This window comes from Cavia porcellus, unplaced genomic scaffold, assembly GCF_034190915.1.
Source record: "Cavia porcellus strain 051 isolate PalLab524CR breed Dunkin Hartley unplaced genomic scaffold, mCavPor4.1 scaffold_24, whole genome shotgun sequence".
NCBI classification, from domain to species: Eukaryota; Metazoa; Chordata; class Mammalia; order Rodentia; family Caviidae; genus Cavia; species Cavia porcellus.
Genome location: NW_026947507.1, coordinates 7917567 through 7940050, shown reverse-complemented (window position 1 = coordinate 7940050; position 22484 = coordinate 7917567). Strand labels below are relative to the sequence as shown.

The 22484-nt window shown below is 38.6% G+C and overlaps 1 protein-coding gene across 1 annotated transcript in view; it reads left to right on the top strand.

The window, feature by feature from the left end:
* The window catches only part of Frg1 (FSHD region gene 1), a 50657-nt gene extending 32774 nt beyond the window's left edge, over nt 1-17883 (top strand). The window contains exon 7 of the mRNA XM_063234625.1: nt 26-17883. Coding sequence (XP_063090695.1) covers nt 26-235 — 210 coding nt within the window. The 3' untranslated portion in view covers nt 236-17883. The remainder of the gene's footprint in view (nt 1-25) is intronic.
* The last annotated feature ends 4601 nt before the right edge of the window (nt 17884-22484 follow it).

The window sequence follows — 22484 nt, the reverse complement described above, 5'->3', positions numbered from 1 at the left end:
TCTTTTTCCTTTTTATCGGTACCAGGAATCGAACTCACGACTGCCTGCTTGCAAGTCAGGCGCTTATGCCGCTGAGCTAAATCCCCAGCCCCAGGTTTTCAAAACAAGAAGACAGCCACACTGTGGCCCACTGCAAGAGAGAGGGCAGCAAGCTTATCAAGATGAACAGGCCTCACCTGGAGGTGAAGGCAATGCACGGCATAATACAAGTTACTGGATCTTGTTCTGCGTCTGAGCAAGTAGTGGCTTGCAGGTATAGAGTTCTGGGTCCATGGGAAAAGTGGTCATTGTTTATGCTTTAGTCCATCTCCAAAGACCTAGTAGCCTGTCACCAGAAATATATGGATGCGCCATCCAAGATGGAGATCAAAAATACCCTCAATTCAGTATGATCAGACTCTGCTTGTGGCTGATCCCCTGTCATGGCAAGTCCAAAAATTAGAGACCCTGGTGTACATGTTCACTACCAGAAAACCTACCTCTAGTCCCAGTGTGAGGATCAAGGTTTGCCTTTATAACAAAGCAGTGTGGTTTTTAAGTTAGAAAAGTTTAGAAATACATTTCCTTCTAGGCTGGCTTGGTGGCTCATGCTTTAATCTCAGCACTCGAGGCTGAGGCAGAAAGACTGCTGTGAATTCTAGGCCTGCCTGAACTGCATAGTGAAGTCCTGTCTCAAAAAGACAAAAATAAAAATATGTCTCAGCTCCAAACAATCACTGTTACAAGTATTTAAACTTTTGACATTTTACTTGTAAACCTAGTTGTTAGCATTTTAATGCATAATACAGTATTTAATAGTGCTCATAGTATATAACATTCTATTTTTTATTTTATTTATTTATTGGTACCAGGGATCAAACATGACCGCCTGCTTGCAAGGCAGGTGCTTATGCCGCTGAGCTAAATCCCCAGCCCAGTATATTAGCATTTTAAATAGAAATAGTACCTCTAATAAATTCCACATCTTACCCAGTTCCAACTGTACAAGAACTTCAGTTTTTAGTATTAGAAAGTTAATGATCAAAGAAAGGGCAAAGTCATCTTACATTTCTGACAATACAGTAATGCAGTAAATGCAGTTGTATCTCAAGGAAATAAATGGAATACAAATTTTACTACCCAAAGGAGACACAATCATTTTCTCTTTTCACTTGATACTGAGTGGGAAGAAAGGGAAAAAGAGTTAGCTGGCCTCAGGTAGGTTTGTCACCCAAAATCACAGGAACTCTGATTCTAGAAGAGCGGTGGAAGACCTCAAGGAAACAAGTGAATTCAAAGGTTCCCCTAAGTGGTTCTGCTTTAAGATAAAACCCACCCACCCCCAGAAAAAGATCCCAAGGAAAATAAGCAGTTCACATCCAAAACAGAAACCAGACGCCATAGGACAGAACCAAGAGGGCAACCTACTCGGGACCCTGTCTTGTCTCTCTCAGAAACTTCCTTTCTCTCAGTAAACATATTCTGCTCTTTACAAAAACAAAATACATCAAATAGTATTAACTATATGTAATGTGTTTGAAATAAGCTAAAATATAAGCTGAGCATATGTATTAGAAAGGCTGCAGCTCAAACATGTAAAAGCTTCAAAAACAGGCGAGTTGGGTGTGATGGTGATGCACACCTGTAGTCCCAGTAGCTGGGAGGTGAAGCAAGCCAAAGAATTGCTTGAGCCCAGAACTGCAAAATGAGCCTGGGCAATGTAGTAAGACCTTCTCTCACAACAAGAGAAAATCAACTAGATGGATTAAACAGAAGAGATGGCCAGAGGGAATTAACTAGAAGATAGTTTAACAAAAGGCCACAGTCTCAGCTGCGGAGTCAAGGGAAGTATGATGCATTACAAGTTACACATGAGAAGTTTATTATATGCCCAATTGAAGTACTGGAAAGATAGACCATAGAGGAGAAAGATAAGAGTTAAGGATTTTTTCAGAAATAGATTTTAAAGAGCCCCAGAGAATCCCAACTAACCACACACATACACACACACACTACTGAATTACATGGGGGGGGGGGAGAAAAGAATGACCATCTGTAAATCCATAAAAGTACATCAATTCGGGTGATTTATGGCTTCTCACCAGCAGGTATGAAGCCAAAATATAACAGAGGAGCATCTTCCATGAGTTAAAATAATGCTCAATCTAGACTGATATACTCTATGAAACTATCTAGGAAGAGCTAAAATAAAACGACACGAATATAACTTGCATTCAATAGATCATCAATTGAAAGAAAATTTAAAAGTCTAGGCTGAAGGAAAGTGATCATCAGAGCTGGAAAATGTGGGAGAGTGGCTGAGTCGGAGGTCAGCAAACGCCCTGGGACTACAGCAAAGCCAGTCCAGGAACTTGAAATGCCAGAGGCAGATACATAAGCTGACTCTAGTTTAGTTACTTATCAGCAGGTTTCCGCCTCTTAGTGTTCCTCCCTGTTAACCTCAGCACAAACACCTCTGAGAATGTTCACTTCCCTGTGCTCAGCAAAACACTCTGAGACCTTGCACTTTCCACCCTGTCATGTACTTCCCCACTGTTCACTGTGTATAAAGAAAGACTCCGGCTGGCACTCTGCGCTGTCTCTCCATCAGAGGGCTACCTCCCACCCAGTCCAGTCTCTTCCCCCCCCCCACCCCATGCCTATCTTTTCTTAATCTCCTAAGCCCATATTCAGGACCCACTGGTCACTCAGGACACAGCAGGAAAAATAAGTAAAGATACTCCAAATATAATAAAACTATACAAAAGAATAAAATGCTTAATTTGCACAGGTTTTTGTAATTAAAATACTGAATAAAATAGGAAGTCCTGATTCCGATTAATCCATTATAAGGTCCTAAAAATTATACCAATTCATTTGTTTTTCATGCAGTGCTGCAGATTTAATTCACAGCCTTAACCTACATCCCTAGTCATTTGTATTTTTGAGATGGAGTCCCTCTGAACTCACTAAATTGTTCAGGCAGGGCTTAAACTTGGAATCCTCCTGCCTCCGCCTCCCATAGTACTTGGGATTACATGTATACACCACCACACCAATCCTTAAACTCTTCCAAAAAATAGAACAAGAAAATACTTTCGAATTCTTTTTATGAGGCAGTATCACACTCAGCCAAACAGGCATCCAAGAAAAGTGCTGACTAGTATCCTTGATAAACATGTATGTAACAGTCATCAACAAAAAGAAAACTAAATTCAACCATCTGTTAAGGCAAAAGCGCTCGATTCCATTCACAGTATCACAGAAAAATAATACTTAGGAATAAATTTAAATGAAAGGGTTCTACATTGGACATTATAAAGCACTAATAAAAGAGTTCTACACCAGAATCTGTAAAACACTAGAATTGAAAAAGCAAAAATTAATTGAAAAACATCCTTTATTCACAGAGCGGAAGACTGTTGTTCAAATGTCCATACCATCCAAAGCAACTACAGATTCAGTGCAATCTTTACCAAAATTCCAATAATGATAATTCTTTCCAAATAGAAATGAGTCCTAAAATTCACATGGAACCACGAAAGTTCACAAACAGCCAAATTTTAAACAAGAAGAATAAACATGGAAGACTAACCTGTTATGACTTCAAAATATATTACAGAGCTGGTAGTAATATAAACAGTATGATATTGGCACAAAAGCAGGCATACTATAATACTACTCTGCAGATACAAAGTCCAGAAATACATCCAGTGTACACAGTCAACTAAACTTTGACAAGAATGCCAAGATTACACATTGAGGAAAGCATAATCCATTCATGATTGGTGTTAGAAAAACTAGATATACACATAAATGAACTTGGACTCATACCTCACACCCTCCACAAAAGCAAAAAAAAATTAAAGAAAAAACATAAAGGCTGAACCATAGAATTCCTAGGGAGAAAACATCCAGACAGTGGCTTTGCCAGTGATTTCTTCCAAGTGACACCAAAAGTAAAAGAAACAAAACCAAAATACTCTATGGGTTATCAAATTCAAAAGGCTTCTTCACAGCAAAAGAAATGATCAAGAGAGCAAAGATACAACCTACAGAAGGAAAGAAAATGTTTATAAATCATATATTTGATGTTAAATATCTAAAATACATAAGAAACTTATACAACTCAATAGAAACAAAGTAAAACAACTCCATTGACATTTCCCCAAAGACATAAATGGCCATCAAAGGTGATAAGGTCCTCAACATCACTAATCATCAAGGAAATGCAAATTAAAACTATAATGAGATATCAGCTTATACCTGTTAAACTGGCTTTTAAAAATAACAAACAAACCAGATAACAAATGTTGGTGGGGATGTGGAAAAAAAAGATCTCTAGTACACTGCTTAGTGGGGATAGAAATTGATACATCACTGCTTATTCTCCCAAAACTAAAAATAGAACTATATATGATTCAGTAATCCTATTTGTGAATGTATATCTGCATTCCCATGTTTTACATCACTCACAATTGCCACAACAAGGAAGCAACCTAAATTCCCAGTGACATATAATAGATAAAGAAAATGTGGTAAGTACATGTAAAGGAGTACCATTAATCCTAAAAAATAAAATCATAACAAACAAAAAACAAAGTTCTGTATGTGTGCTACCGCTTGCTGAGCCTGAAAGATATTATACCAAGTGTGACAAAGCCAGACACAAAAGAGCAAATGAACATGAAACTGATTGAGTGGAGACTTTGTACTCAATCTAGAGCAGCACAGAATATTAAAAGAGAGGAGGCAACTAGGTAAGAAAAGAGTTTAATGGGGTGGGGGATCACAGAGGGAGTCCCCACAGAGAAGGCTGTGGTAGCTCTCTGAGACAAAGGGCAGGTTCTGCCTGATACAGGCTCTGGTGGGGTAGGGCTCTGGGGACTGAGGTGAGCGAGAGTGCAGAGGATTGGGCAAACCTTTACATGCCTGATCTTTGGCATAGATTTTTGAGAAGGAGAATCCATAGGGGTTTCTGGGAAGAAGGAGATACACATTATCAGGGCACAGTTTTGAACTGTTGCCATGATGATTGTGCTGTCTCTCAGACGGGGGGTATCTAACAGAAACCATTTGTATGATAAACGTAAAGCAGTCAAATTTATGGTAGCAAAGTAGAATGGAAGTTGCAGGAAGAGGGGAAAGGGAATGGAAAGGTATTATTCAAAGGGTACAATGTCTAGTTGTATATGATAAATAAGTCCTAACGAGAGATTATAAAATAATGTCTATAATTAAAAAATGCTATATTGTACACTTAAATTCACAAGGATAGTAAATGTTGTTTTCTTACCACACACACAAATAAGAGGTCAGGAGAAAATTCTGAAGACAATAAATTTATGGCACAGATTACAATCATTGTGAGTACTACATACTTATCTCTGATTCGTGTTGTATATATTAATGATGTACAGATCTGTGTATATACAAAACTTTTAAATAGATTTTATTTAAATGAAAGGTCAAATGAGGGAGTGAAAATTTAAGCTGCAATAGAAGATATTTGTAAAGATATTGTGTGTATTTTTTATTTTTTGTTTATTTGTTTTTTGGTACCGGGGATTGAATTCACGACCTGTCACTTGCCAGGCAGGCGCTTCTGCTACTGAGCTAAATCCCCGGCCTGTTTGTTGTATTTTTGAATTAGTTTTCGTTACTATTTAAATTCCTGATGCTGGCTAGTTTATAAAGAGGTTTAGTTAGTTCTCAGTTCTGAAGGCTCAAAGACACTGTGGTGGCATCACCTTAGCTCAGATGAAGCCTTCATGGTGAACGGCGTCATAGTGGAGAGCTTGTGTGAAAGAAAAGAGATCACACAGTGATACAGGAAGCCAGAGAAAGGCTGAAGCCCAAGAATAACTAGTTAGTCCTTCTGAAAGCTCGTCCCCAGTGACCTAATGATCTCTCACTGGACACCCACTTCTTACACCCCCTGATCCCCAAGGTGTCTTACCTCTTGATCCAATCCTTATTCTACAACCTACATTTCTTCCAATGGCCATCACAATGGAGATGTCCTACACACGGACCTGATAGTGTTTCTATCATTCTATTTGTATGGAACAAGTAATTAGAAAGAAATAATGAACAGAGAGGAGAGGTTCACAGAATTCAGGTCAAAAGTTAAATGCTTTTTCTCATAAAGCATTTTTATGAGAAATAATTAGTTTTCTCAGTTGTATAAGTAGCCGGTTAGTTGATTATCATGTACTTATTATGTATCGACAGTCAGACATTATGCTAGATATTGCGCATATGGTGATAAGTGACACAGATATGATCTTTGTCTTGACAGATTTTACAGATTAAAGAAGTGGGCATCAGCAACTCCTAAATGATTAATGAAATAAGTTTGCAAATTACTGGCAATGGTATCTGAGGTTTGGTTAGCAGAATGGACAAGGTTGTTTTGGATGGATGTAGGTCAGAGAAGGCTTCTCTGAGGAGGACACATGTCTGGGGAACTGGGAGTTAAATGTGTGACGACTGGCGTGAGAATGTGTTCCACACGTGCGAATATCATGAGCAGGAATACTGAGATAGGAGGGGCAGGGTGTTTTGGAGAAGCTGCTTTTTAGCTACAAGGGAATGATTAAGGAACAGTGAGAAAAAGCCAGAGGTAAAGTCTGAGTCAAATAAGCTTTTGAAGCGTTTTTGAAAATTCTGGTCTTGATGGTATTTAGCTTAATAGCAGACCACTGACAACAAAGCAGTGATATTACTAAATTTGCATTTTAAAATTTAGAGGATGCTTTGAAAAAGTGAAAGAAAACAATGAGTCCAGGTAAGAATTCATGTTGTATATACCATATTCATTGCTGTGGAAGCAATGACTATGGTATCAGGCCCGGGGTGCTGGCAGTGAAGGTGGACAGAAGATGTATTGTTAAAAACGTAATTAACTGTCTTAACCATTAAGGTTAAATATAGGACATAAAGGAAAAGAGTCAGGGTAACTCTTAAGTTTCTAACTCGAACAGTAGAGTAGGTTTTTTAAAAAATATACCAGCAGATCAATAAATGCTAAGAATTTTTGTGTTATCTTTCAGAGTCAGCAAGTTTTATTTTGAGAAGCATAAGTATTTCAGAAATTCTACTTACTAGTTCTACCATTTTTAAATTAATTAAGATTATTTTAAAAAATATTATTGGTAGATTTTAGGTATACATAACAATCACATTCATTATAGGGCATTTGCACCCATACATGATATAAATTGATTCTTTTTTTTTTTTCTCCACTACTCTTCCCTCTCAAGTTCTACAATTAAAAAAAAAAAAAACAATACTTTTTTTTAAGTAAAAAGGATATAACAGAATAAAGGGCAGTTGTCGGGACCAGGTACTTGGCAAACTTAATGCGAACTTGTTTATCCATAATATGCTGTATGGATAGATACAAACATTAGCTTACTTGTTTTTTTTCTTTTATTTTGAAAAGAATAAAACCAAATGAGAAAAAAAAATGGGGTCATTCAAAACAAAAGGATGGACATAGTACATGATTTAAAACCACAATTCAAGGTGATCTGCAATGGTTACTATGATGTCTCTTGTTATCTTCTATAGAATTGCCCATATCATGAGGGACAATAAAATTGAACATAGCAGTACATAACAAAATCAATAAAAACAAAACTTACTACTTCTCTTTCGAGGATTTTGACTATATGCAGGAGAGTGAGTTTTGAAGACTTTTTTAACATAATAGAGCTTTGTGTATGTTTAAATTTTAATGTCAAGAAAATACAAGAGGTAGAAGCTATAAGAGGAAAAAAGGGCATAATTTACAACGGTATTCTTGAAAAGGAAGTGCAGGCTGGAACCCAAAAGACAAGTAGGACTGATTCAAAGAGGAGGAGCAGTCAGGAGTGGTGGTGCCGTGCAGCGCTCTGGGTAGCTGAGGCAGGAGGTTTGCAAATCTGAGCCCAGTCTGTTCAACTGCGGGGCCTGGCAGGACTCTGTCTCAAAATGAGCTCAAAATGTGTTGTACCTCATTGTGAATCCTGCATTTAATCCCCAATACCACAATAGGTAGGCAGTAGAGGTGGGTAGGTGGTTCTGTAGATAGGAAGGAGCAACTCTTCCACTACAGCAGGAGAAAAGTCTAAAAGGAAGCGAATAGATGTATATAGATTTGGTGGCAGAGAACTGAGATCATTCTCTTGTGAAATTTACATTTTCTCCATAAAGAAAATAAGCCAATGAGCGAATCTCAGGGCAATGGAAGAAATGGTAGATCAGAATTTTGAGATTATTTTGGAAAACGGAGAGATAAGGTACATGACAATCGTGAATTGTTACATAGTATTGAGGATCTATCAAATTGTTATGAATATTTTTAAGTTTTTATTTTTATTAGTACTGCATATATTTGCAATTTGGCAGTGGTTACATACGCACATTATGGCTTGTTTCTTTTTTTAAAATCCCCTTCCCTTTCCATCTCTCTGCCCCTTCCCATTGGGTCCCCTATCTTATTTTCATACTTGTTGATATTATTTGAATTAGCTCATATTATAGTGCAGAGTATTTACATTAATTAGGTTTGTTAGGTTGCTATACATGGTATATCTTTGTTCTTATTTCCCTTTCTCCTCTTTTTAATTTTCTCACCCCTTTCCTATTGAAAGAGAGCTATCCTCTTGTCCCTTTCTATCCATTTTGTATTATTTTCCTTGTTTGTACTTTGCCTCACACAAATGAGAGATACCATATGGTATTTATGCTGTGCATCTGATTTATTTCACTCAACATCACATTTTATAGGTGCATCCATTTTGCTACAGATGTGTCATCTTTATAGCTGCGTAGTATTTCATTATATATCGATAACACATTTTGTTTATCCAATCATATGATGTTGGGTATACAGGCTGCTTTCAGGATTGAACTATTACAAATTGTGCATCTATTAGATATTGGTATCAAGTACCTCTATAGCTTGATGACTTATGCTCTTTGGAAAAGATACCTAGCAGGGGGATTACCCGGGATTGTGACATTACTAATTTTAGTTCTTTAAGAAATCTTGATACTGATTTCCATAGTGGTTGTAACTAATTTCCATTCCTACCAGCAATGAAGGAAATTTCCTTTTTCAACACAACTACCCCAGCATTTGTTACTCTTTGACTTCTTAATGACTGACATTCTTTCTGGAGTAAGATGGAACCTGAAGGTTGTTTTAATCTGTACTTATCTAATGGCTAGAGATATTGAACGTATTTTCATATATTTGTTTATCTTTTGTATTTCTTCCTCTGTGAAATGTCTGTTCATTTCTCTTGTCCATTTCTGAATCGAGAATTTAATTTTAGGTGTTCTAATTTTTTGAGTTATTTGTGTATTCTATATATTAGTCCTCTGAGGTGTAGCCAGCCAACATTTTTTCCCATTCTATAGGTTCTCTCCACTCTGATTCTTTTGCTGTACAGAAGCTTTTTAGTCTGATGTAATCCCATTTGTTGACCTTTGTTTCTATTTCTTGTGCCATTGAGGTTTTGTTTAGAAAATACTTTCCTACTCCTATGTCATGAAGTGTTTTACCTATTTTATCTTCCAAAAGATTTAATGTTTCTGTTTTAATGTTTGTATCCTTGATCCATTTTGATTTTAATTTAGTATATGGTTAGAGACAATGTCCCAGTTTCATGCTGCAAGCAGGATCACCAGTTTTACCAACACCGTTTGTTAAACAGGCTCTCTTTCTTCTAACATTTGGCCCTTTTGTCAAAGACTAGACAGCTGAATATGTGCGCAGGTTTCCACGCCCTCGGTTCTCCTGCACTGATCCACGTGCTTTTGTTCACTGCCATGCCATTTTATCACTATTGCTCTGTAGTGTAGCTTGAAGTCAGGGACTGCTATGCTGTCTGCTTTGCTCTTCTTCCTAAAATTGCTTTTCCTACTCTGGGTCTCCTCCCATTTCATATGAATTTTAGGATTCTTTTATTTAGCTCTCTAAAGTGTTTTGGTATTTTGATTAGGACTGCATTGGATATGTGTAACAGTTTTGGGAGTATGACTATTTTGACAATATTGGTTCTGCCTTATCAGGATCAGGGCGCATCTTACCATTGTCTGATGTTTTCTTCAATCTCCTTGTTCAGAGTACTGTAGTTTTCTTTGTATAGGTTTCTCACTTCCTTGGTTAGATTCATCCCTAGATACTTCATTTTTCTTGAAGTTACTGTGAATGATACTGTTTTCATAATATCTTTTTCATTCTTTCTTTGTTACTGTACATAAATGCTAATGATTTTTGTGTGTTGATTTTGCACCCTGCTACTTTGCTGAAGTTGGTTATTAATTCTGAGTTTTTCTGGCAGAAGTCTTTGGGTCTTTTATGTAGAGTATCATGTCCTCTGCTAATAATGATAGTTTGAGTTCTTCCTTTTATAAATATATCCCTTTTATTTTTTTCTCTTCTCTAATTGCTCTGGCTAAACCCAGAAAATTGTTACTATGAAAAATTATATTCCAACAAACTAGTAAATTTTGAAGAAATGGACAGACTCCTATATACATACATACTATCAAAACTAACCCAGGAAGACACAAACATGCCTAATAACCCAATTAAAAACAAGGCAATTGACCTAATAATAAAGAACCTACCAAGAAAAGCTCAAGACCTGATGAATTCACTGCTGAAGTCTACCAAACTTTAAGGATGTTATATCACCAATATTCCACAAGCTCTTCAGAGAAACTAAAAGGGACCGAATGCTCCCAAATTCATTCATGGAAGCCAGTAGCACTATGACCCCAGAACCAGATAAAGATTTTATTCTAGACCAATCTCATTAATGAACATAGATGCAAAAATCTTCAACAAGTTATTAGCAAATAGAATCCAGCACCTTATCTAAAAGGTCATTCACCATGATCATGTAGGTTTTATCCCAGAGATGCAAGGATGGTTCAACATGCATAAGTCAATAAATGTAATACATCAGATAAATGAGAGCAAGGTCAAAAGCCACATGATCATATCAACAGATGCAGAAATGCTTTTGACAAAATCCAACACCCCTTCATGATAAACACTCAGAAGAAGACAGGAGTATAGAAGGACCATACCTGAATATGAAGATGGCTATTTACTATAAACCAACAGCCAGCATCATACCAAATGGGGGAAAACTAAAAGCATTCCCTCTAAAATCAAAAACAAGATAAGGATGGCCACTATCACCTCTTCTTTTTTTTTACTTTAAAGAGATAAATAAAAATATAAGAATAACAATAAAACAGTTTCAGAACAGGTTAGTAGGACAGTAACAATAATTAATACATTACATATTGTCATCTTAATAGTGGTTATTCATAGTACAACAGATAGGCAAGAAATGTTGTCCAAAACAATACTAGTGAAAACCTTTTTTTCAATGAACTAAGAGAAACTGTATGTATAGCTATCATATATATATATTTGTTGTTGTTGTTGTTGTTGTTGTTGTGTTCTTTTGTTTTGTTTTTTAATACCAGTGCCTGCTGTTTCTCAGTCAGGGAATATTGGCTCTCAGCTCTCTTCCACAACTGTGACTAAAGCCCAAAAGGGTGCTTCTGCTTCTCCTGTGTTTACCACAGGCCCCAGCCAAACCCGTTGTCATCCACACTGATGATTAGGATAAATGGAAGGGTAGGATCAATGATTTGTAGGGCTTGCACATGTGCCACAGCCCTCTTTGAGTCCTGAAAAGCTGCTTCTGCTGCATCTGTCCAGTCCCATGTAGCACCCTTCCAGATCATCCAGTATAGAGGGTGCAGCAGTGTAGCTAGGTGTGGTATGAACATTCACCTAGCAAGCCCATGTACACCTGTAACTGTCATATATTGTAATTCCAAATACTGTGTTCAGTCATCCAAATATTGTAACTCTCTTTCTAGTTTTCTTCACAATCCAAAAAGTTATATTTGTAATCCCATTGAGACATCATTGGAATCCTAGCAAGTTAATTCCAATCCGCCACCACCAATGCAACCCACAGCGAGAGTAAAGATACTAAGACATGTTCCAAGTTAAGGGTAGCCATGAGGTCCTAAGTCCAATCCCTGTGAAGACATGTGGACAAAGGCCCTGATCCTAGGTCTCTCCCAGAATTTATTATCTTGTGAAGAAGAGAAGGAGGGTGGCTCAGGGATGAATGACAGTGAGGATGGCAGGAATGACATGAGTAACTTGAGATGGCTGACCAGGTGGGAGAAAGACATCTTTGTAAATTGCAGAGATAAAGATATGCAGAAGGATCAATCACACAATCTAAGTAAGGTAGCAACGAAATTGTTTTGGGAGGCTGTTAGTTTTGGTTTCTGATACGCAAACTCTTGTGCCCTGGGGAGTCACAGCCTCTTTATCTTGAGGCTGTACCCAGTTGACATTCCGGGAGCTATTGGCTCTAACATCCCACTGTGCTCATATCCTGCACGGAGAACACTATTCCAGGAAACAGGACTGTCTGTTGGCTTTAGAGATTACTTATTAGCACCTCGGCTAGGCTAGCCTTATTTAAAAGCAGTGCTTAGAGTCAGCTGAGGAGAGAAGGAAATACCATAGCTAGCTCTCTACATATCAGTATAAGGAAACAAGTCGCAAAATAATCAAAGTCGCAATAATTGTTTTGCATTCAAGGGAAGTCACTGGAATTGTCTCCCGCAGTCATGGGTCTGGTATGTGCTTGGATCTTATCAATAATAGCCTTGACGACTACTTTGGTCTCACCCGACCAGATAATACCCAAAAATTTGACAAACAAACCAGGTCCCTGGACTTTGTCTTCATTCACAGCCCACCCCAATGTCAGCAAAATTTCCTTCAGGCTGTGTGTAGCAGCTTCCACATCTACAAGGTGAAATCAGTGGTTAACATAATATCATGAATATAATGAAACAGAGTTGGCTTGGGCCAGGTGACCAAATCCTGGGCCACCAAGCCATGACACAAAGTTGGGCTATGCAGATAGCCTTGTGGCAACACCCGGAAGGTCCATTGCCTACCCTCTGCAAATTGATCTTGACTGTCTGGTGCAACAGCAATAGAAAAGAAGGCATTAGCCAAATTCACAACATGGTGGAATCAACCCAGCACCAGGGTAAAATAGTCCATAAAGCCTGCAATGTTAGGCACCATGGCATGCAGGGAGAAGTCACTTTATTTGGCTTCTGTAATCCACAATCATTCTCCACATACCATCTGGCTTCCGTGCTAGCCATACTGGGGAGCTGAAAGGGCTCTGTGCAGGGCATAGTACCCATTTCTTCCAAATTCAAGATGGTCTGTCCTATCTCCTCATAGCTTCCATGCAGCCAGTACTGCTTCACACACACAACCCAAGTGGCTTGCAGGAGCCAATGGTGTGTGGTGTGGATGGCCTCCGACTACAGTTTTTACCATGTGAATTCACAACCAGAATTCTCCCTGTGTAGTGTCCAGCAAAGCGCCAGTCAGTATGTCCACTCTTAGCTAGTATGTACTCCACAACCAGGGAGACATAAACATCACATAGGCAAGGAGGAAAGTGCCTGATCCTCAAAGCCACCTCGACCTTCTGGACCATGATGTACCTCCACACCCTTCTATGATGCAGTAGTCGTGTAAAGTGGTCTGGGTTTCTGTATATTAATGCTGACTCAGCGCTGGTATTCACCTGATACAGGGGAATGAAATTCCCAACCTGATAGATGTCCAAAACACCAAGTTTGTGTTCTCTAAAATTGAGGAATGAATTCTAGGAACAACAGAGGTTAGGAGTAGGAAAAATTTATTGATAGAAAGCTTCTGTCTGAGGGGATAGAAGGGGCCCCTGAAAGTGTCATACATTTTTAATGATACCTAACCTACTGAGCAGTCCAGATCTAAATGTATAGAAGATACATACAGATAGCTGTATTTATCCAGGACTGGGTTTTTACAGAATAGGCAACAATAAAGCAATGGGCAGAAAGCAAAAACATTTATTGTAACAGCAAGTAAGTAACTGACCATAGAATCTAAGTTGGAAAGGGAGAGAATCAGAGGAGATAGGCTGATATAAGAGAAGAAACATATATAATTGGCTGCAAATCTAAAAATCTAGGAAGTTCACCTAAAGTCTAGATATAGCTATTTGCATAAAAGATGGTTGTCTTCCACTTTCATCCTTCCTTTTAATAGACTACTGTCTCGGTTACTTTTCTCTTGTTGCTGGGACAAAATACCCAACACCCCAAATAAAGGAAGAAAAGGTTTATTTAGCTCACTGTTTGTGGCAGTTTCAGTCCATAATCAGCTGGCTCCAAGAAAGGGTGGCGTGGCATCAGAGCAACACTTCAAGGCAGCAGTCAGCAAAAGCAGCCAGAGCCAAAGGGGCAGAATGAGCCTTTTTTCCTTACTTGTATTGTACACAGCCACCCCTACCCCCAGAGTAGTGTAGCACTCACAAAATCTCTGTGCCCTCCTCTTGCACAGAATAAGGATATTTATAAGTAAGAATCCTGGCTCCAGGCCGGGGATTTACCTCAGGGGCATAAGCACCTGCCTTGCAAGCCTGGGGAAGTGTGGTACCAAAAAAAACCCAAAAAACAAACCTGTCTCCCTGTAGAGTCTCTTAAACTCCTAAACTTCTCAGTATCAACCATAACAACTACTTTATAAGATTTATATGACTCACATTAAGATTTTGGATCTGATCCAGAAATTTACTGTAGTGGTTAGGTGAAAACACCTCAGAATCAGGAAACTGACACAGAGTTACTTAGCATAAGTCTCAGATTTCTCCCTAGGCAGGAAATAGCACTTCCTCTTTATGGAACATATACCTATATTGATTTCCAAATGCCCAACAAGAAAACCTCTGGAAAACAATCCAATCGTAATTTTGTAATTCTTTATATTATTTTGGGTACCATTTGGCATACATTAATGCAGCTTTTTTAATTATTTCATTTAGCCAAAAGATATTCTCTGGCTGTGCCAAACGTTATACTGTATGCTGAGAATATAGTAGTAAAACAAAACAAAGTCTTGCTCTTATGGTGTTTGCATTCTGGCTACAGAGCCTAGTGCTAAAATATCACAAGGTGAATATATATTATATCTGGTGGTGATAACATTTGCAGTCAGGTCAAGTGAGATAAGGAGGACAGAGAGTATCTGTAGAGTGCCACCTTACATGTGAAGCTGTAGGAAGTCCCTTAAAAGGATTTATTTGAAATTTGAGTGATCCACAGATATATTTGGGCAAGAACAATCCAGATTATGGGGCAGTAAGTGCTAAGTTCCTCATATGGAACATCCTTAGCATGTCTGAAGTTCAGCAAGAAGACCTATTTGGATGAACTATCATGAGAAAAGGAGAAATTTGTCAAATATGAGATCAAAAAGCTATCAGGAAGCCACCAGACCTAAGTGGTCTTATAGGCCACAGTAAGAACATTGGATTTCATTTTTAGTAAGATGGAAAGTCACCAGACAGTTCTGAGAGGAGTAACATGACTTATATAGAAATTTGATGGGTGGTGGGAGACAGCTGGAAAAATCGAGATGAAAGTAACTTGAACTAAGACAGAAGCAGATATGGACTCTGGATATTATTTATTCTGAAATTAAAACCAGTAGGATTTGCTGATGTAGGATGTGTTAAGGAAGAGAAAAATCACCTGGGTAGAGTAGCAAATACCTGTGATCTCAGCACTCTGAGAGACTGAGACAGGAAGATTACAAGCTTGAGCCCAGCCTGGGTAATTTAGTGATTTAGGAAGACTATGTCAAAATAAAACATCGAAAAAGTGCTGGGACGTAGCTTAGTATAAGGACCCTCGGTTCAATCCCCACTACCACACAATGACAAAACACCTGAGACTGGATAATTTATTTTTTAAATTTTATCTTCTCACATTTCTGAAGATTGGGAAGATCAATATCAAGTTTCTGGCCCTTGTGCTGTATCCTCAAATTGCAGAAAGCAGAAGAGGCCAAAACCTAGGTGAAGCCTCTTTTTAAAAGAGCTCAGTCCTGTGCACAAGATAGTAGTCCACCAAACCTATTCACCTCTTAAAGGTCACCTTTTAGTAATATCACATGGGCAACACATAAATTTGGGTGGAGAAATATTTAAACTATAACGGTCATTCAGATAACATTAACACTATGAGATTGGATGAAATCACATAAAGGATAAGTGTATATAAAGAAGAAAAGACATTTAAAGACCAAGCTCTGGGTACTCCTACACATACAGGTCTGTTCACAAGAAGAAAACAACACAGTGTATTCAGGATGCGCCCAGTGAGTCAGAGAAGAATCAAAAGGTAGTGATATCCTAGAAGCAGTTCCAATGTTAAAGATATGGCCACATTGCTGGGGGAAAGGCTTAGTGTTAGAGTGCTTGCCTAGTGTTTGCAAGGCCTGGATACAACTCCCTAGTACTGAATGACCGTAGGATTGGATATTTGATGTAATGGAGGCCAAGAGTGGTATAATAGAAAATGCCAAGGAACCAGAATATTGGTGACTCTTTATGGATATTGAAATCACCAAAAATGTTCACATAAACTACATCAGAAAATTGGACATAAAAATATTGTATTAGAAGAACAGACAAATGTGTTAACTTTCAAAGTGTGAGGGGAAGCAAGTGATGCTCCAGCCAGAGGTCTACAGATGCTAACTACGGTACAGTGGCACCAGATTCTAGGTCAAGTCAACAACTGACAGCCCTAATTTAGGAGAGTTTGACTCTGCTGTAGTGTGATAGTGATCCACATGCAGAAGAAAGCTTCCTTTGAATTCGGACTTTTGATGTGGTCCTAGACTAGCATCCCATGACAGTGGGCAGTGTGGCACTGAGCCATAGCTCCCCTGTACTGTGTTGCTATGATGTCTGGCAGGACAAGTGTGTTACTTTTTGTTTTTTGAGGCAGGGCTCACCTTGAGCTCACTTTGTATCCCAGGCTGGTCTCAAACTCACAATGATCCTCCTGCCTCAGCCATCTGAGTGCTGGGATTATAGGCCATGCCCAGTTTGTTAAATGTATTTTTTATCTAGAGCATTTTTCATTAAAGATGAATTTATCGTGACATAACCCCCTAATAAGTCAAGGAACATCTGTAATTGTGAATACTTTGGATGTTGGTAACATTAGATTGGCCATATGAAAATGCAGACATTCAAATACTTTGTGCCTCCCAAAATGTCAGTTCCATACATTCAGCCTGATATAACTGAATATGTATAAACTATATCTGAACTGGAGTTACCTCCATAAGTTAGGATGTGTTATAGTCTTTTCAGATGTAAAAATCCCTGAGATTTGGAGTTACTATGTGACTCCAAATCACTCCAGATTTGGAGTCACTGTGTGACTTTCAGAGCACTGAGTGTTTGCTTTGTAATTTAATGGCCACTTAGTATTTTTATACGCACAACATGGCTATTGTTGGTCATTTAGTATTTTCATGTATGTATCATTGCTATTGTTGGCATGTTTTTATTTCTGGGTGATCATCATACTCTTTACCTTCCTGAGTTGAGAAACAAATATGCATAGGCATTAGATGTGGCTCATTATCAGTGTTGTGGCTGATTATGCTGAAATAGGGAAAAGAAAACATCCTGGACCGGAATCAGAATAAGATCCTAATTCATCATCCTGTGGAATCAATCTGGGCAGTCACTCGACAGATGAAAACTGCTTTCGAGGGGCACAGACAATTCCTGACAGGAGGGAAAATAAGCTGAGGGCAAGCTGGAGAGGGACAGGCCAGCACCTGCACCCCGACAGCTGGGAGGAAAATACAAAAGGCTGTATCCCGGAATGCCTACCCATTCTCCATGTCTCCCAAAGCTTACTTTTAAGAGTTCTTTCTTCACAATTCTCACAACTATTGCATTAATAAAGCATTTTTCAAATGTACAGCAGAGTGATGATTTGGGAAGAAGAGGTCAATCGCAGCAAATGCTTCTTTTTCCATTTTGTCGTCCAGGGGTGGCTGCCGTGAGCCTACCACCTGTGGCAGGCTGATTTGAATGCAAGTCAAGAGAGACCAGGCCACCTACGTGTTGCAACCCTTCCAGCTATTTACCAATAAGTCACTCCTCTCCTAGGAAGACATGAATGGAAAGGATTGGAAAGAAAGGCAAGTTTTCTCCCCAAATAATCTCACAGGTTTTGTGAAGACTGAGGCTTACATAGTTTGGGTGATATTCCTTAAAAAACAGAAAGTTACCAGTATAAAATTTGGTAGAAGGGGAGCAAGGGCCTTGAACAAGTAAGTTACTGAACTTCAAGCTTCACAGTTTTATGATACATCCTCCTCTGCTGTTGCAAGGGAAGAAGTATCTATTTCTAGGAAACTAATTTTAGATTTGCCTATGTGTATCAGTTAGGATGCTTTCCAATAGAACAATTCAACTTGCATGCAAAGCAACTTGAACTGGTTTCAATAATACAGAAGAGTAGTGGCTCATGTAAATGAAGAGTCCAGTTGCTGCGCAGGCTCTGTGATTGGTGGATCTAGCCATCTTAGCAATGTCATCAATGACCCAGTTTCTTTCCGTCTTTCCACTGTGCTGTCCGTGGTATCTCTTTCATCTTAGGCGGCTCCCTTCAAGATTACAGCATGAATACCAGTAGCAGTAGGGGCTACAAACTTCCTTTTTCCAATTAGAAGAAAGAGCAAAATTGCCTAAATTACTGAGCAAAAATCTTGAGCTTCAAACACATTTTGTTTTGGTCAAGCATCTGCTGCACTAAGGCCTAAACCAAATACTGTGGTAAGAGTGACAAAGTAACTTTAAATTTCCGAGGCCAATCAGTGCCCGCCTCCAGAGATAAGGATGAGAATATGTCTCATCCAAATCATGTAGCTGTCACGTAATGGAGGACTGGAATTGAGGGTGATGAAACATCCACAATACAAAATATTAATCAACGGGTAGAATCTGGACTAATGAACTAAATATATCAGAGGTTTTCAAAATATTCATTTGATTTAAGCTACTATCCAAAGCACTTTCAGTAAGTGCTTTTTTAAAAATCATTTTTCTTCTTTTCGGGCGAACCCAGGGCCTTGGCCATGCAAAACACATGATATACCACAGAGCTACACCTTCAGCCCAAGTTCTAAATATCTATTGAAAGAATAAATGGATTTGCTGCAAACAGATTATAAATAGGATGGAGCATTAAATAATTAATTATAATTATTTCTGTTAAATGCAACTGTATCAAAATACAAAGTTAGAACAAAAAAACATTTAAAAATTACAGGATTCGTGTCAGACTGAAATTAACCTTCCAAAACTGGTGATAAAAGACGTGAGAGTGATCTGGCTGTGACATCTGTCACCCTGATGAGCTGATGGTCGCCAGGGTTGATTTGTTTGATCTGGCTGGCTAATCCCCTTCATCCCTCATCCCTCCAGAAGCTGCAGGTTCAGTGCTCCGACAGAGGAGGACCATTCCTCAGTCAAGGGCATGTGAGTACCTGTGCTCCCCTGCTGAAACCTCCAAACAAGCTCTCCAAACTGGTGTTACAGCTCGGTGGTAAAGCATGTGTTCAGTGTGCACTTGGGTTCAATCCCCAGCATTAAAAATAAAATATTCAGTTTCATTTTAGTCTCATCAAGGAAAGTGGATGTAGGGCAAGAATGCCTCAAAGCATCTCTTTAAGGTAGCTCTTCAAATTCTAACTTTAGGGATTCAGTAAGACAAAAAAATGTTTCACAAAATAACACAAGGATAAGCACAAAGTTAAGCATCATGTAACGATTTTACTTTGATATTATACTTTGGAAAACAACAAGAGTAAATGTCAGCACTGAATTTTTAGTTTTACAATAGAATATCAGTATACCTCAAGGTAAAGATAATGATTTATCATGTTTTTCATTTTCTTGGTGTCAAGAGAGCCACTCTTGGTGTCAAGATGAAAAGAAACATGTTACTAATTTTATGTAATCTCTGCGTTCTATTTTTTACATCTATCTGGATTCCTTCCTTAAAAAATGGACAAAATTTTGTTTTGAAATTCAGAATACATTCTAAATACAAAATACCACGAATAAGCTTGTTAGTTTGATACTTATGCTTAAAACGCTTATTTTAAAAACTGAAGCATGTTTCTTGACCTTCTAGTACAAATGTTTGTACACAAAAATTGTAAGAAATCAAGCCATACCTGTTTTAGGTAATGTAGCATTAGATATGGTATAGTTCATTCAGGGTGGAGTGATTAGGTTGCAATGATTTTAAATCAAGACTCCACCTCAAGAACCTAGGAATGTTACGGAGGCTATTAGGAAGTCCACAGCTTGCCAAGAACTTCAGCTATTCTCATAAACAATTTGATTACTTATGCTGACTCCTGTATACTAAACAAGTTATCCAAGTCTTAAACTTGATGCTTCTGTGCAGTATTCACATAAAATGGTATCATTTCAGGGAAGATTTAAATTATAATTTGTTTGAAAAGAGAATCAACAGTATGTAATAGGCCTTTGAAAAGTTATATAATTAAAGGTATGCATAAGAATATGCCAGTTGATACACTTTCTGCCCAAAGAATCTGACTTTAGTTGGGTATAGTGCCTTACACCAGAAATCTTTGTATTCTGGGAGGCTGAGACAGGAAGATCCTAACAACCTCAAGTGTGGGCAACTTAGTGAGATGCTGTCTCAAAAAGCAAAAAAATGCTCTGCGGATGTAGCTCAGTGTGAAGGCTCTGGGTTTAATCCCCAGTACTACAAAAATGCAAAAAGCAAAAACACAAAAAAACCTTGATTTTTTTGCTCTATTAATGTTCTATTAAATCTCTCATTTTCTGATTTCATCCACTTCTTGTTCCCTTTGTCTTCTGCTCCAGCCACACTGGTTCCTTTTTGTAGCTGAATATGCCACTATATCTTCAGTTTTTCAAAAAAACTATTAAAGACCATATTTTATTCAGATTTACTTCATTTATGCTAAAGGCCCTTTTGTTTTGACTGTATGATTGTTAAGTGTTTATTTTTCGAAACATTTAATGAACGTAAATTATTTCCTCAGTTTTGGTTGAAATGAGCTTGACAGTCCCCAAATTGGTGATCTTAATAATATTTTTTAAGAAATTCACAGCATTTCATCTACTTTTTAAAAAGTCATGTTAAACATATGTATCTCTTCAAATAGTTATCATTTCTTTAGGGTAAAAGCTTTCAAAATCCTTCCAGTTTTCTAAAATATACTATCTCACTGTCACGTGTAAGCCCCCGCACCAGCTGCTCCCTCTACTTGGAATACAATTTCCTGAGCATTCACAGTATTAACCACTTCACTTCCTTTTGCTCAGTCTGTCCTGCCCAGGCTATTCTCCGCTGACATCCTCCACACTGCATTCCCTTTGCTTTGATCTGCTCTGTGGCATTTACTGCCTTCCATATATTGCCCACTTCTCATTTGCTTTTTTTTTTTTTTTTTTTTTTTTGTCTTTTTCATTTTTATTGGTACCGGGGATCGAACTCACGACGGCCTGCTTGCAAGACAGGTGCTTATGCCGCTGAGCTAAATCCCCAGCCCCGACTTCTCATTTCCTAAGTCTCAAAAGGAAAGTAACGTTTCTTTTTGTTGTTATTCCGTTTATCTTCATTGTCAGGTAAAATGTTTGGCACACTGTAGGTTCACATTAAAAAATTAAGAGTGATTTTTAAAAAATGAGATTGAGTTTTCACTATGGTATTTGGGCTGGCCCTTAAACTCCTGGGCTCAAGTGCTTCTTCATGACTCTGCTTCTGGAGTAACTGGGATTGCCGGTACACTCAACCACACCTTTCCAGTAATAGTTAACACTTTTATGTTTGCTTACTATGGAAGCAGGAACCTGAATGTGTTTTAATCATGTTTTAAAAAGCAAATTTCCTTTAAAAATGTACACGTTAGTTACCATCTTCCAAACCTAGGGAGAAGGAACGCATCGAGTTCTTATTTCCTAACCTATCTTTCTCTCTGCTTCTTTCTCTCTCTCTCCCTTCTCTCTCTCTCTCTCTCTCACACACACACACACACACACACACACACAAGAAAAAGAAGGAAGAAGAAAGAAAAAAAAAGTGAAGGAAAGAGTACATCGATTCCCCAGGGCCATGAGGTGGAAGCAGATTTTTGTGGTGGCATTTAGGGTTTCAATGAAGTATCCAGAAATGGTTACTGGAATGTCTGTGGGTGGCCGAACCAAAAGTGGAACTCAGAGGGGAAGCTTTCCTGCTGGGCTCTGGCGACCTGGGCGGGGCAGAAGGGCGCCTAACGAGAGCCGTGGTGTCCTCCTTGGTCCCACCTGCCCTTCGGGCGCGGGTCACTCTGACCTCCAACGCCTGCCTCCTCCGTTGCTCCGCTCTGCTCCGCCAACCTGGAGTCTCTGACCAGTCAGGCTCAGACGCAAACCACCGAAATCCCGGACACCGGCAGCCGGGAGTGTTCAGGGTTCGAAGACCGCCCCTCCCTGGTCACTGCTGGTATCTGAACCCGCGAGTAACCGACC